Source organism: Polypterus senegalus, chromosome 1 (genome assembly GCF_016835505.1).
Source record: "Polypterus senegalus isolate Bchr_013 chromosome 1, ASM1683550v1, whole genome shotgun sequence".
Taxonomy (NCBI): domain Eukaryota; kingdom Metazoa; phylum Chordata; class Cladistia; order Polypteriformes; family Polypteridae; genus Polypterus; species Polypterus senegalus.
The window spans coordinates 271,680,049-271,693,033 of NC_053154.1; the positions used below are offsets into that span (position 1 = coordinate 271,680,049).

The following is a 12,985-nucleotide window of genomic DNA, read 5'->3' on the forward strand; positions in this document are numbered from 1 at the left end:
ATATGACAGAATCCTAGATTGATAGATACATAGAGCTTTATCTTTCCCCAGGGGGAGATTTGGCTTTTTACAGAAGCGCTATAAACAAGTCGATAGATAGATAGATAGATAGATAGATAGATAGATAGATAGATAGATAGATAGATAGATAGATAGATAGATAGATAGATAGATAGATAGATAGATGTACATACACACTTAAGTCTGAACACACACCAGATCCTACCTGTTTTGGAATAGAAAATCGCCAAATGCCAAAAATCAGCAGACATTTTACCAGAGTCATCTGTCATGTTGTTTTTAAGCATTGCACTGCTTATGATTACACCCTGATTCAATGGGCCCTAATGGACCTTCAGTTTTACCATGAAAAATTAAAATTTAAAAAATTACTCATATCTGAAATAAGGTTGAAACTGAATTGCACACAAATCAGCGATCCCCTACACACTAAAGACTAGCAGTAATGCAAAAATTCTTTAGCACAAAAATAATTTCTCATCCCTGCAGTGGGCTGTTGGCTGGGATTGGTTCCAGCAGACCCCCGTGACCCTGTAGTAAGAATATAGCGGGATGGATGGATAGATAATTTGTCATAGTGTAGTTGTGGCTAATAGTGTAACAAAGTACAGTCGTTTATTCAAAAGCAGAGATTAACTGAAATGAAAACCTGCAGCCCAAAAATGCTGGCTTTGATCAATGTTTCTCACTGAATTAGGATTAATACTTTGTTTAGCTCCTCAATGCTGTACTTTCAGAACATACAGCTAATGGCACCGAACAGGAAATTTGGTATTCCAAATGCACTTAGTGCTTTCAGCTGTCCCATTCATTGCTTTCAATTCCTCTTTAAGACAATGTGACACAAACATTTTTCAGATGAATTAACTGTCTTTAAATCATAGCTGTGGCCTGCTTGGCCATATTAGTTTTTAAGTATATCCATCCATTTTCTAAACTTGCTCTATCCTGAACAGGGCAATGGGCGAGGTGGAGCCCATCCCAGTAAGCATAGGGTGTAAGGTAAGGACAATCCCTGCAGAGAACGCAAATCCGTCATGGGATGAAAACATACATATACACTCACTCATACATACATTCAGTCAGGTCAATAAGTATTTGGGCAGTGACGCAGTTTTCATGATTTTGGCTCTGTACACCACCACAATGGATTTGAAACAAAGCAATCAAGGTGTGACTGAAGTGTAGACTTTCAGCTTTAATTCAAGGGGTTTAACAAAAATATTGTATGAGCTGTTTAGAAAAGAACAGATATTTTTATACAGGTACATGGCCCCCCTATTTTCAGGGACTCAAAACTATTTGGACAGACTAACATAATTATAAATATAATGATCATTTTTAATATTTGGTTGACTGAAGTCTGGAACCCAGGCCATTCCAAGTGCTGGGTTTCCATTCTACTGATGCTTTGGCAGGCCTCTACTGCAGCTGTCTTCTGCTCATTGGACTTTCTGCCATCAATGTTGTCTTCAGCATATGAAATGCATGTCCAACTGGGTTGATGTCAGTTGATTGACTTGGCCTTTGAAGAATATTCTACTACTTTGCATTGAAAAACATTTGGTTTCCTTCCGCAGTATGTTTTGGCTCGTTGTCTATCTGTACTCTGAAATGATGTCCTATCGGTTTTGCAGCATTTTGCCAAATCTGACCAGATAGTATTGCCCTATACACTTCAAAATTCATCCTGCTACTTCTACCAGTAGTCATATCATCAATAAACACCAGTGACTAACTTCCATTTGCAGCCATGTATGATCATGCCATAAAATTGCCTCCACCATGTTTCACAGATGTAGATGTGGTATTCATCAGAACATGAGCCGTTTCTTCTCCTCTCCATACTCTTCTCTTTTCAACATTCTGGTATATTTTGATCTTAGTTTCCTTTGTCCAAAGAAAACTGTTCCAGAACTGAACAAGCTTTTAAAAAATGTTTCCTGGCAAAGTCTAATCTGTCCTTCCTATGGTTGAGGTTTGCCAGTGGTTTGCACCTTGTGGTAAACCCTCTGTCTTTACATTTTAATGAAATCTTCTCTTGTCAACTTTGGCAATGATAAGTTTATCAACCTTTAATGGGACGGACGGGAACTGCTCACACCTGGCCATGGAACAGCTTGTCAGTCAAATGCCCATATACTTTTGAGCTCCTATAGATGGAGGGGGGCAGGGGGCGTGTTAGGGGGTGCTTGGGGGGCTACGCAGAAAAATGCCTGTCATTCCTAAATGGCTCATATGATACTTTTGCTAAACTCCTTAAATTAAAGCTGAAAGTCTATACTTCAATCACATAATAATTGCTTTATTTCAAATTCATTGTGGAGGTGTAAAGAGCCAAAAATTATGAAAATTGTGTCACTGTCCAAATACTTATGGACCAGACTGTACATATATACGTAGACGAGGGCCTATCTAGCATTGCCAATCCACCTAAACCGCACATGTTTGGACTGCTTGAGGAAACCAGAGCACCTGGAGGAAACCCACACAGATATTGAGGGAACATGCAAACTCCATGCAGGGAGGACACGGGACATTTCCTATGGTCTTTTTGCTGGGCGGCAGCAGCACTAATACAGTGCCACTGCGCCACCCCTGTCTTTAGACATGTACAGGTTAAACTATGAGTTTGTTATCAACTCAACTGCCTTATGGCAAAATGCTCAGCTGATTTCTTTCTTCTACTTTTCTGACTTTCTTATGGTCAGTTAATTTCTAAAGTGCCACATCTTTGAGCAAAAACTTTATTTGTCCTTTTCCTATTTTAAGGGGGGAAACTGCATGGCATACAAAAGGCACCAACTGCTTTGACAGGTACTGAAATTAAATATTTGATTCTCAAAGACGTTTTAACTGTTCATAAGGTATTAATTTGTACTTAAATATGAAGAAAATAAACTGCCATTAATTATTTTATTCTTACTTGGTCTCCTATTTGCTTGTCAAGCATGAGGGATCTGTAGAATTTTTCTTAAAACCATCATAGTGTGGGACTTGGAAAAATCCTGTCCTGTGTTGTGTTCAGCATTCTGAAATAGCCTGGACATTTCCAACAAATTAAGTATAATGTTAATAATACTATTTTTTTTTATGTTAGTGTGTCTTTTAAAACTGAACTAATCATCCTAGCATAACTGTACTCCAGAGGCAGTGATTAAATTAGACTTGTAAACCTAATAAACTACTGGAAACAAAAATCAATTCATTGATCTCAAGGCAACATTCTTGCCTAAATCAAGCAGGAGATACTATTTGATATCTTTGAAATGGGAAGACAAGTTCAGCAGCAGTATGCTTGGCTTTCTGGGATCATTAGTCGATTAGCTGAAACCTTCGTTCATAGTGGATAACCTCTGTGGCAGGCGTGAAAGGCTGAATTGATGAAGTCCTGTTTGACCTCGAGGTAGAGAACAACCTTTGACTGTCCTACTTTGGCTCCTTCCAGTCAAATGCAGACAGTTTTGAAGCTTTTAAGAATATGAAAAAAAAAATCACCTTCTTTGTCCTAAACTGTCCATTTTGTTTGAAGCTGCCACCAGTCACTATTTCACAAAGGCAGGCTTCATTTTTAATAGATAGATAGATAATTAGTTTCGATTTACACCTGCATATATTAATTTGAACTATAAAGTGCAATAATATATTTGAAAGGAAAGTGGAAAGAAAAAAGTGAAAGACAGAGAATTAATCCTTTGCTAAAGTGTTTTCAATGTTTAGCATCAACCTGAATGATCCTTTTCTGTTTATTTCATTTAAAGCAAGATGTAGCTCCACATCCTTTGACCCCTGTTGCACCCTCTGCTGTTCATATACTGTACGTTACCACTTTTTTCTCAAAGAAATACACCACAGTAGAGGCCATTACATATGTGCAATATTAATTTAATCCACAGAGTAAAGCTGCAGAAGTCATTTTGTACCCAGAAAGACATGCACCTCTTCTAATGCAGTTTGACGGCATTATTGGCTGTGTGTGACCACTGCATGTGTTGTGTCCTGAGTACAATAAGTGAATTGGCCTGAATTGTTGTGTCATGTGTAAAGTTAATTTTTCCCTGCATATTACTACAACTGTTTCCCCATGTCCTCAAGAGAGGTGCACCAATTGTTGTATAATTTCTATAGGGCAGTAAATCAGCACCATACAATTTATCAGAAAGTCATCAATATATACAGTAAGCATAAACTAAGTTTGTGTACTTGTTGATATATTGTCTTTAAATAGCAAAGATTTGTATCTGCAGTGCAAATTTTGCTAAAGATTTTATTTGCTTTTCTTCTCTTTTTCACAGTGCAGTTCTGTTCAGTGCAATTTCAAGCTTGGATGTGCTTTGTAACGGGTAAGATGGACATAATCTCTTTTCAATGTTTTTATTAAAGATTAAATAGCTACACAGTGTACCTAATTGGGTGAAAGACGAACTTGCCACGTTTGTGTATATGTTCCATTTGTTTCAGTTAAGAGTGCGAATACAGAGGCGGTTTAATCTGGTTTGTAGAGTTCTTGTAGTGAATTCATTTGTGCTTCTGCAGTAGGTAGGTCAAGTCTATTTATTTTAATCATAGGCCCTATAATTAAGGAAAGTTCTAACTGCTGCAAAGACCTATTTGGCCAATAAACACTGCGTTTACAGGCAAAGAAAGTCTAAACTGGGCAACTTGTGTTAATTGCGACTAGAAATAAGAATAATGGTAGTTTTTATAGGGTGGCGTGGTGGGTAGCGCTGCTGCCTCGCAGTTAAGGGACCCAGGTTTGCTTCCCAGGTCCTCCCAGCGTGGAGTTTGCATGTTCTCCCTGTGTCTGTGTGCGTTTCCTCCCCCAGTCCAAAGACATGCAGGTGCATTGGCGATTCTAAATTGTCCCTAGTGTGTGTGTGTGCCCTGTGGTGGGCTGGCACCCTGCCTGGGGTTTGTTTTCTGCCTTGCGCCCTGTGTTGGCTGGGATTAGCCCCAGCAGAACCCCGTGACCCTGTAGTTAGGATATAGGTTGCATAATAGTTGGATGGATAGCTTTTCCGATAATGGAAATAATATTAGTTTCTTTTATTATTTTTTTAAGTACACAATACACTTACAACAAGGTTACCTGAAGATGCAATGTTACTACAGCTACTGTTTCTTCTTTAGTTTGGTATCTTGGGCCAAACAGATTATAATTTCATCTCATTAACCCCGGTTCCCAGTGTGTCAACCTCAATGTGACAATTAAAATGACTTTCAGGGTCAGCTAAGCACTGTACAGTATCCTTCCTTAATGGCAGCTACACAATCAAACAAAGGCAATCTCTTTTATAAATGGTTTCATAAAGAAGTGTCTGCAAGTGGTGGAGCACTTGGCTTTTAAAGCTTTAATAACAGCATCAATTTTATAACATATATAGATGACAATTTTAAGAAAGCTCAGAAATCTCATTTGGTATAGTGGAACTGCCTGTGTGTAATTCAGATTGAAATGGGAAGAGAGCATTTCTTGTTTTGTTTTTTTAACTGAGTGTTTGAACTAATGTGTTTTTTTTTTCTGCTTCTTCTGTTATGCACTATGAATGGTGTGCCTTCATATGATAATTGGGTGGGGTATTTGTTTGTCTTTCTTTGGTTTTCATTGTCCTTTAACATGCAGGTCAAGTGTGAACAGCTTTTCTACTGCCAAAGATGTCACCCACTTGTAAAACAACATGGACAGCAAGAGTTCACTTTGCAGTGAATCTTTTACAATTCCTCAATTGGTAAGCTGAACTTGCTTTTTCATTTTCTTTGTAAAGCTGAACAAAACACCAACACAGTGTCAGAATCCAGACAATTCAAAGTCCTTTGATCACTAGAAAGAAGTAAGTTTTTTTGTATTACTTTTAGAATATATATAAAAAAATGTCAGTTCTCTGTAACTATAAATAACATGGCTGGTGTATGCCATGTGTGACTTTCAGATCTTCTGAAAATGTACATTACAAAATGCAATGCTTTAAAAAATTGGACTTGTGTAATATTTATTTGCTGATTTTAGTTTATTCAATGAGTTGAGAAATCTTCATAATTACTGACAAATATTTATTTCTAAAAATAAAACTGTTAAATTATGCACTAACTCTGACTCAGTATATGTTGAATATTAATTCATCGAATGAGAATAATTTGCATGAAAAAGTTTCATTCATCTTTTTTAGGGCAAAAGTGAGCTCCAGTAAAGAAAAAATAGCAATAAATTGATTTCAACAAGTTACCTAAACTCAAGCATCAGGCAAAAGTTATATTTCAGATGAGGGGAAGCCAATATGCTATTATTACTAATTGTGGAGAAAAAAGGATGGGAAATATTGCTAAGTACTGGCACTCCTGTTAAATTAAATTTAAAAAGTATTATATATTTATGTGTGGCAGTTTTTTGTGTATGAAACTGCAGCTTCTCCATGTCTCAAAAGCTCTCTGTGGAAGTATTTCTTCTCAAAGAAAACTACAGACACATGGAACAAATTACCAAGTGAAGTAATTAATACCTTGATTTGACTGTTTTGCAACATGAGATAAAGAAAGAATTGACAAGCTGTGTTTTGCTTAATGACAAGTTATTTTCAAAATTTTCTTGTTTTCCTCCAAAAATCATCCATTTTCCAAACCTTCTTATTCATTTCAAGTTTCTGAGGAGCCAGTGCCGATATCAGTAGCACTGGACACGAGGTAGAGACAAACCCTGGATGGGGTGCCAGCTCATGACAATACCCACTTATGTACACACTAATATTCACTTACGCCAGGCTGACTAGAGTCCCCACTTGTGCTTTCAAAATGTGTTACTATTCATCACATGATGATATTTTTCATGCTACTCCATTGTAATGTTAAGAAAATATTAAAAAACAAAAAACTAAATGGATGAAATTCCTTCTCTGTATAAAACTGAGATATTTGTATGTACAAAAAGAAACTGGTTTAACCGACATTTCAAAACCTCCTTCAGGATTCAGTGCATATAGTGCTGGTAGATACGCTGATCACTCACAATATGTTTAGAGTTCTGTTTTTTTTTTTTGCTAACATATGCAGGTACAATAATGGAGCGACGTGGCATCGCAATAAGAACTGCATTCTCACCTGCCTTCCCCCACTACTGTTATCTGCTAATAAAGAAATAATGTGTTTATGGAGCAGACTCTGAGCTCTGGCTTGTGCATGTATAAGGAATATGCAGGTATAAACCAGTAAAACAGTGTCACATAAGATACAAAAGCAATATATAAACAAAATAATGTAAGAACATATGTGAAAGTGTATATTTTTTATGATTTCATTGTAATACTTACTGTGATGTGTGTAAGAGATTTGCTGTGTTGAATACACCCTTTCCCTTCTAATAATAGTATAATTGCTTGTACTATTATTTTTTATATTTTTTTTTCCACAACATTAGGTTACATGCATTTCTGAATGCCATTCTCTGTTAAAGGTAGTAGGGAGCTGTGCTAAGTATACGTGCTGATATTTGAGTTAATTGTGCTTTTCTGTTTGCCCTGTTGCAGCTACCTGCTTATGTGTTCTGTTGTTGAATATGACATTTTGACTTATTATGTAGTATTAAAAAGTTCATTCCTTTTGAATACTAAGAACAATTTAATTGGTAAAGTGTTCATATTGCATTTATTTCAATCTCAAATTAAAACTAGGCAATTAATTACAATTATGAATTATACTCTGTCTATTTTAGTAATGTTTTATTTTTTTAAATTAGATTTTACAAGCCAACAATAAGCTACAACTATATTGGTCTGCTTGTCTTTCATGCTTTGCAATAGTACTTGCTATGAATGGCCCTATAGAAAATACCTAGGCCTGAGCTTAGGAGCGACATCACAAACATTTAATAATGTATCATTACAGTACTACAGTAAAGTCAGTTGTTCAAAAAATTACAATTAACTACATGAAAACTGTGTCGTACTTCATTAAAAAAAAAAAATCAGTACAACATCCATCCCTCCAACCTGCTATATCCGAACTACAGGGTCACGGGGGTCTGCTGGAGCCAATCCCAGCCAACACAGGGCGCAAGGCAGGAAACAAACCCTGGGCAGGGCGCCAGCGATCGGCAGGGCACACACACAATTTAGAATTGCAAATGCACCTTATCTGCATGTCTTTGGACATGAAGAGAACATACAAACTCCACGCAGGGAGGACCCGGGAAGTAAACCCGGGTCCCCTAATTGCGAGGCAGCAACGCTATCCACTGCACCACCATGCCGCCCCAGTACATCATGTCAAAGAAAATATCGAATAATGCAAATTGTACTAGTTAAAGTACCAAGACAAGACAGTCATGTGCAAAAAGATCACTGCCATTGTGGTGTGCCAGTAATTGTAAGTTGTCAATTTAACATATTACCCTAAAGTTCAATTTATTCTTTTTACATATTCTTCCACTTAAAACAGTCCTGTGTGCTATACAAATACAGTATAGTACGGCTATAAAAGTGCCATTTAAACAAATAACATAGTACTGGAAAATAAACAGAGGTCATGCAAACCCCTAATTAACCATTAGCATTGTGTTAATGATTTTATTGTGATTTGTGACCACCAGCTAGCCCCATAATCTGCCAATGCCCCAGTGATAAAATAGGAATGTTGGCAAATCCAGTATATCCTAGACTTGTAAGTTGCTTTCACTAAAGATGTTGGCCAAATGTCCAAAAATAATGCCTTATTTCAGAATTTGTAACAATAAACTTGGATATTTGGGGAATTTTAGAACTATATGTTAAATACATTTTTATATTGTTGTGTTTTGAACTATTACATTAATTTCTAACAATAATAATATACATGCTTTAAAAAGTGTTCATATTGCAGGTTTAGGTCTCACATCCCAGGTCAGATGTTCTTGCACAGTTTGCATTTGCTACTAGTCTCACATAAAAATTGTCAGGGGAATCTAAGATGCCGTATCAAAAGCTGCTTATGGACTGGTACTTCTCGCACGTTGTACTGGAAATGTCACTTTTGAAAATGTCCCGACAGATACACGGATGGATAAATAGATACTTCCAAAAAATCGGTTAGTATTTCCTGTGTTTGTGTAATGGAAACACTGACCTGCCATATAATGTGTATGTGTGTGTGCGCGTGCGCGCGTAATCACATTATCAGGTATGTACATTTTCTACTAATAGCCTGACTAGTACTGATGCCTTTATTTTAGGGCATTGCACGGAACATTTCAGGTCTGCCCAGTCCTTGAAGTATTAAAAGTTTTGTGGTAAAAGACGCAGCCTTCCATCAACTGTAGACTGAAAAGTTTTTTTTACAAAAGACACGCGGTGATCGAATGGTAAATGACAGCAACTTCAATTCAAAGACACGTTCGCAGCTGGTCCAAGCTTTTCCTTTGCGGTGACACTACGGATTAAAGATGTCAGATGTCTTAGTGCAATTCTTGCTTACAGAACGTGGGCTGGAGGGTGGATAGTGTCTTGCACGTATTCGAGGGTATCTGAGAAGCCTGACAGCTGTAGATGCGCAGTCTTGCCATTCCTGCGCTGGAGTTTACACACACTACTAGACACAAGGCGTGCACACCACTGTGAGGCGGAATCCGCGCGTGTCTGTGGCTGACAGGATCTTTGCTTTTCCCCTTCTCTCCGTCTCTCTCTCTCCCTCTCTCTCTCTCCCTCTCTCTCAGGTTGTACGCGTTCTCATTCTGTGACTGGATTCATTTTTTAAATTTGTGCTGTCGCTTGTAAACTGAAAGCGATGCAGTGTGCACACTGAGGCCACTGGTTTCCACTTGCTTGCCCTTGTAGTCGCCGTTGACAGGATGCAGGGAAATACTGCGTGACTGAGGGGATCGCATCATTCGGCGAGAAGCGGAGCCGCATACAGACGACCCAGTGGGAGTGCCTCAGTAGTCTTGAAGAATAAGAAAGAGGTCCGGGGGTAAACAACTGACAACTTTTTTTCATGCATGGTTTTATCATCCTCAGTTAAGGGATACAGACGGCAGAACAACATCGCCGTGGGTCTCGGCGGCACATGGGTGCGGAGGTAAGTTGAAAGAGTCTCATAACATTATGAATTAACGCTTGCATGAGGAGTGCTCGCTGCTATACGTCAAGATTTGAATTGATCATTAAATTTTAATTCAACTAGCTGAAATGATTATGAATGTCAGTGAACATCCCTGGAGCATCCATGAAAAAAGTGAGAGCGCAGTGAATACTATGTGGTAAGGGTTGGCATTAATTACATGTGACGATAGTGAAACAACCGGTTGCTTATCAGAAAAGGTGAGCGTCACCGATTTGTGAAGAACGAAGTCACGCGTGGAGGGCAAACTTGTAGTGCCTAAGTATGACCACCGAGTGCTAAGAATAAGAATCCTGGAAAGTGCAACTTTAATCAGATCCAGGTTAACTACGATCTCCCTACTCTCGGCAAGATGATTTCTTCTTTCTTTTTTTATTTCTCCGCGAGTTGTGATTGGATCCCCTTTTTATGTTTCTACCCAAAGGTTCGCTCTGGGCCGACATAAATGCATTTTTTTCCATGTAGTGTTAGGTCCTTCAAGGATAAAGTCGTCACTTCAGCAGCTCGGGACTCCGAGCTTCTCGTTGGGGACCGTGCACCTCTTGTGGCATACCCCATAAGGCCAGCCCGAAAGTGTCTTGATCGAGCGGGCCAATCGTCGAACTGAAAGTGGAGACTCCAAGGGAGTGCATTGCCGGAATTTATCACCAAAGGAAACTTTTGTCAGGCTGTCACACTTTCGTGGTTTTTAATGGCACCTTTTCACTTTGTAGGCTCTTCTGTTTAGGTGGATTTCCAGGTCTGCCCTTCTGTAAGAACGTCAGATCTGAGTGCAACCAGACGCTACCGTTAACTTTTTCCGGAAGGAATCTTCAGTTAATTTGCATTTCATTTACACCGTGGAAAAGTGATCGTTTCTTTTTCTGCATTTTGGTGGGTTTTTGTTTTTATATTTTCGTTGAGTGAGTCAGCACTTAATGGGGCAGATGAGTGTCATCGATACCCCGACATTTGGTCTACTAAAATAGGATAGGTAAACCAATCCAAAAATTTGCCCTTTATCAGGTTTTAGGAGCTTGGCATCCATATATATATACTGATATACATTGTACTTAACGGCGTGCTTCGGTCATGGAACAGGGCGGTGTATTTATCATTAAATATACTTAATAATTTTGGATAAATTACATGTTTTCTTTTCGATATACGCAACGGTGCGTAATGATGCTATGAAGAATGCATCCGTATTCACGTAGCGACTCTTTTAAGCAGTGTGTACAATGTTTTAATTACTGACGGTATCACTTTCCACAGTAAACACGATTATAAAGCAATCTGCGTGGTTTCTCCAGAACAATTTACAAGATTTTTTTGGAAAACTACATTATAATAAGGATTTCTTATTGGTATAAGTTAGTCAGTAATATCATTTGTACTCGGTTATCTTAAAGGGGTTAGCGCTACGGCTGCTTTACTGAGTCAATGTCCTGGAGCAGAATTCAGTATCTGGTTGTTGCCTGTGGTCCTTGCATGTTTTCCCAGTAGCTATGTGGGTTTTCCTCCTGGCACTCATCTTTTTCTCATCAATTTCCCAAGATGTGGAGATCAGTTTAAATGTTAATTCCAAATTGCTATTCTGTGTGCACGAGTGTATGTGTTAATGTGCTGTGCAATGGACTGATGTCCCGCTCAGTGTTGTTTCCAGGCTAGGGGCTCTGGCTCTCCTGGACTGCTGAATTGGATCAAGCTAGCCTTAGAATATTATGTATAGCAAGACTTTAATAAACTGGCCTTAATAAGGGATGCAGAGTCCCAAAAGTGATTGTAAAGTAGTCTCCGTGCATTGTGTCTATTTTTCGCTTATGGTCTGAACAAAGGATTTGTTTTTGTTACCTAGCAGTATCTGACTGTACACACAGTATAACAGGGCCAGCCCTGTTCTGCAGGATTGTTAATGATTTCTTTAACTGTTTGTTTTACTACTGGTTGCATGCAGTTTTTCAGATCTTTCCACCTTCCTTGTACAGTATCTAAATCTTAAAAGATAAACAGAGAAGCATGTTAAAGGATTAAGACAAAGCACATACTGTGTATACTGTGTCTATTCAGTTAAAAGGCTAACCCTCATATTAACAGACTAAATTAAACATACTACAATATTCTTTCTGCAGCTGCGTTTGACAAGGGTTTCCGAATGGTTCAGAATAGTTTAAATGCAGCTACCAGATTGGCATTCTGGGACTAGTACGACTCGCCATACAAATAAAATAAAACACAAAAAAGTTGATAATGCATGCAAAAAGCACAGGGAAGAAGGGGGTTTTATGATATCCTGATTAAATATCTAGGTTACATTTCTTAAGTTTTCTATGTATCATTCTATGCATTCAATGCAACAGTCAGAAAACTATACAGTGTGCCCTTAATGCCCATCTCTCTGACCATTCATGTTTCTTTCTAGCCAACTTCAATCTGGCCTATTCTACTATCACACAGAGTTAAGATTATGAACATTCAATTATCAATAACATCCATTATCTATGTTATATTATATTCAAGTTCAAGTTAAGCAGACTAAGGAAAATTTACCATTAGCGTAATGGATTTGCCCGTTACACTTTCCAAGAATCTTGTAAAACATGAAAACATCCCAAAAACTATTTATAAGCTGAATAGAAGTTCATTCGGAAATTCAAGTGCAAACAGGGTTTAAAAATGTGTGTTACACGTTAGCACAGTTTTAAGGACTACAATCTTATGTCTGTAGGGACAAGGGTTCAGTTACCAGCTCAGTAAAGGTCTATGCAGAGAGGTCATCTTCTGGTTGACTTTGGGTCCACTGCATATCCCATAGGTCTGCAGTGTTAGGTTAACTGGTAGCAGAAATGCTTTGTAAAGATTAGGTTTACACGTGTGTTTGAGCGTACCATCTGATAGGACAGTC

At 38.2% G+C, this 12,985-nt stretch overlaps 1 protein-coding gene across 5 annotated transcripts in view; it reads left to right on the forward strand.

Moving 5' to 3' along the window:
- Positions 1-9,308: 9,308 nt before the first annotated feature.
- The window catches only part of zgc:171482 (zinc finger protein), a 605,896-nt gene continuing 602,219 nt past the window's right edge, over positions 9,309-12,985 (forward strand). The window contains exon 1 of one of the 5 annotated variants that reach the window (XR_005636136.1): positions 9,309-10,059. Coding sequence is in view for 4 of the 5 variants with exons in the window: in XM_039774216.1 (XP_039630150.1) it covers positions 10,048-10,059 (12 nt within the window). In the remaining variant the exon portion in view is untranslated. The remainder of the gene's footprint in view (positions 10,060-12,985) is intronic. The other 4 variants (XM_039774216.1, XM_039774229.1, XM_039774236.1 and 1 more) reach the window with 4 other exon arrangements.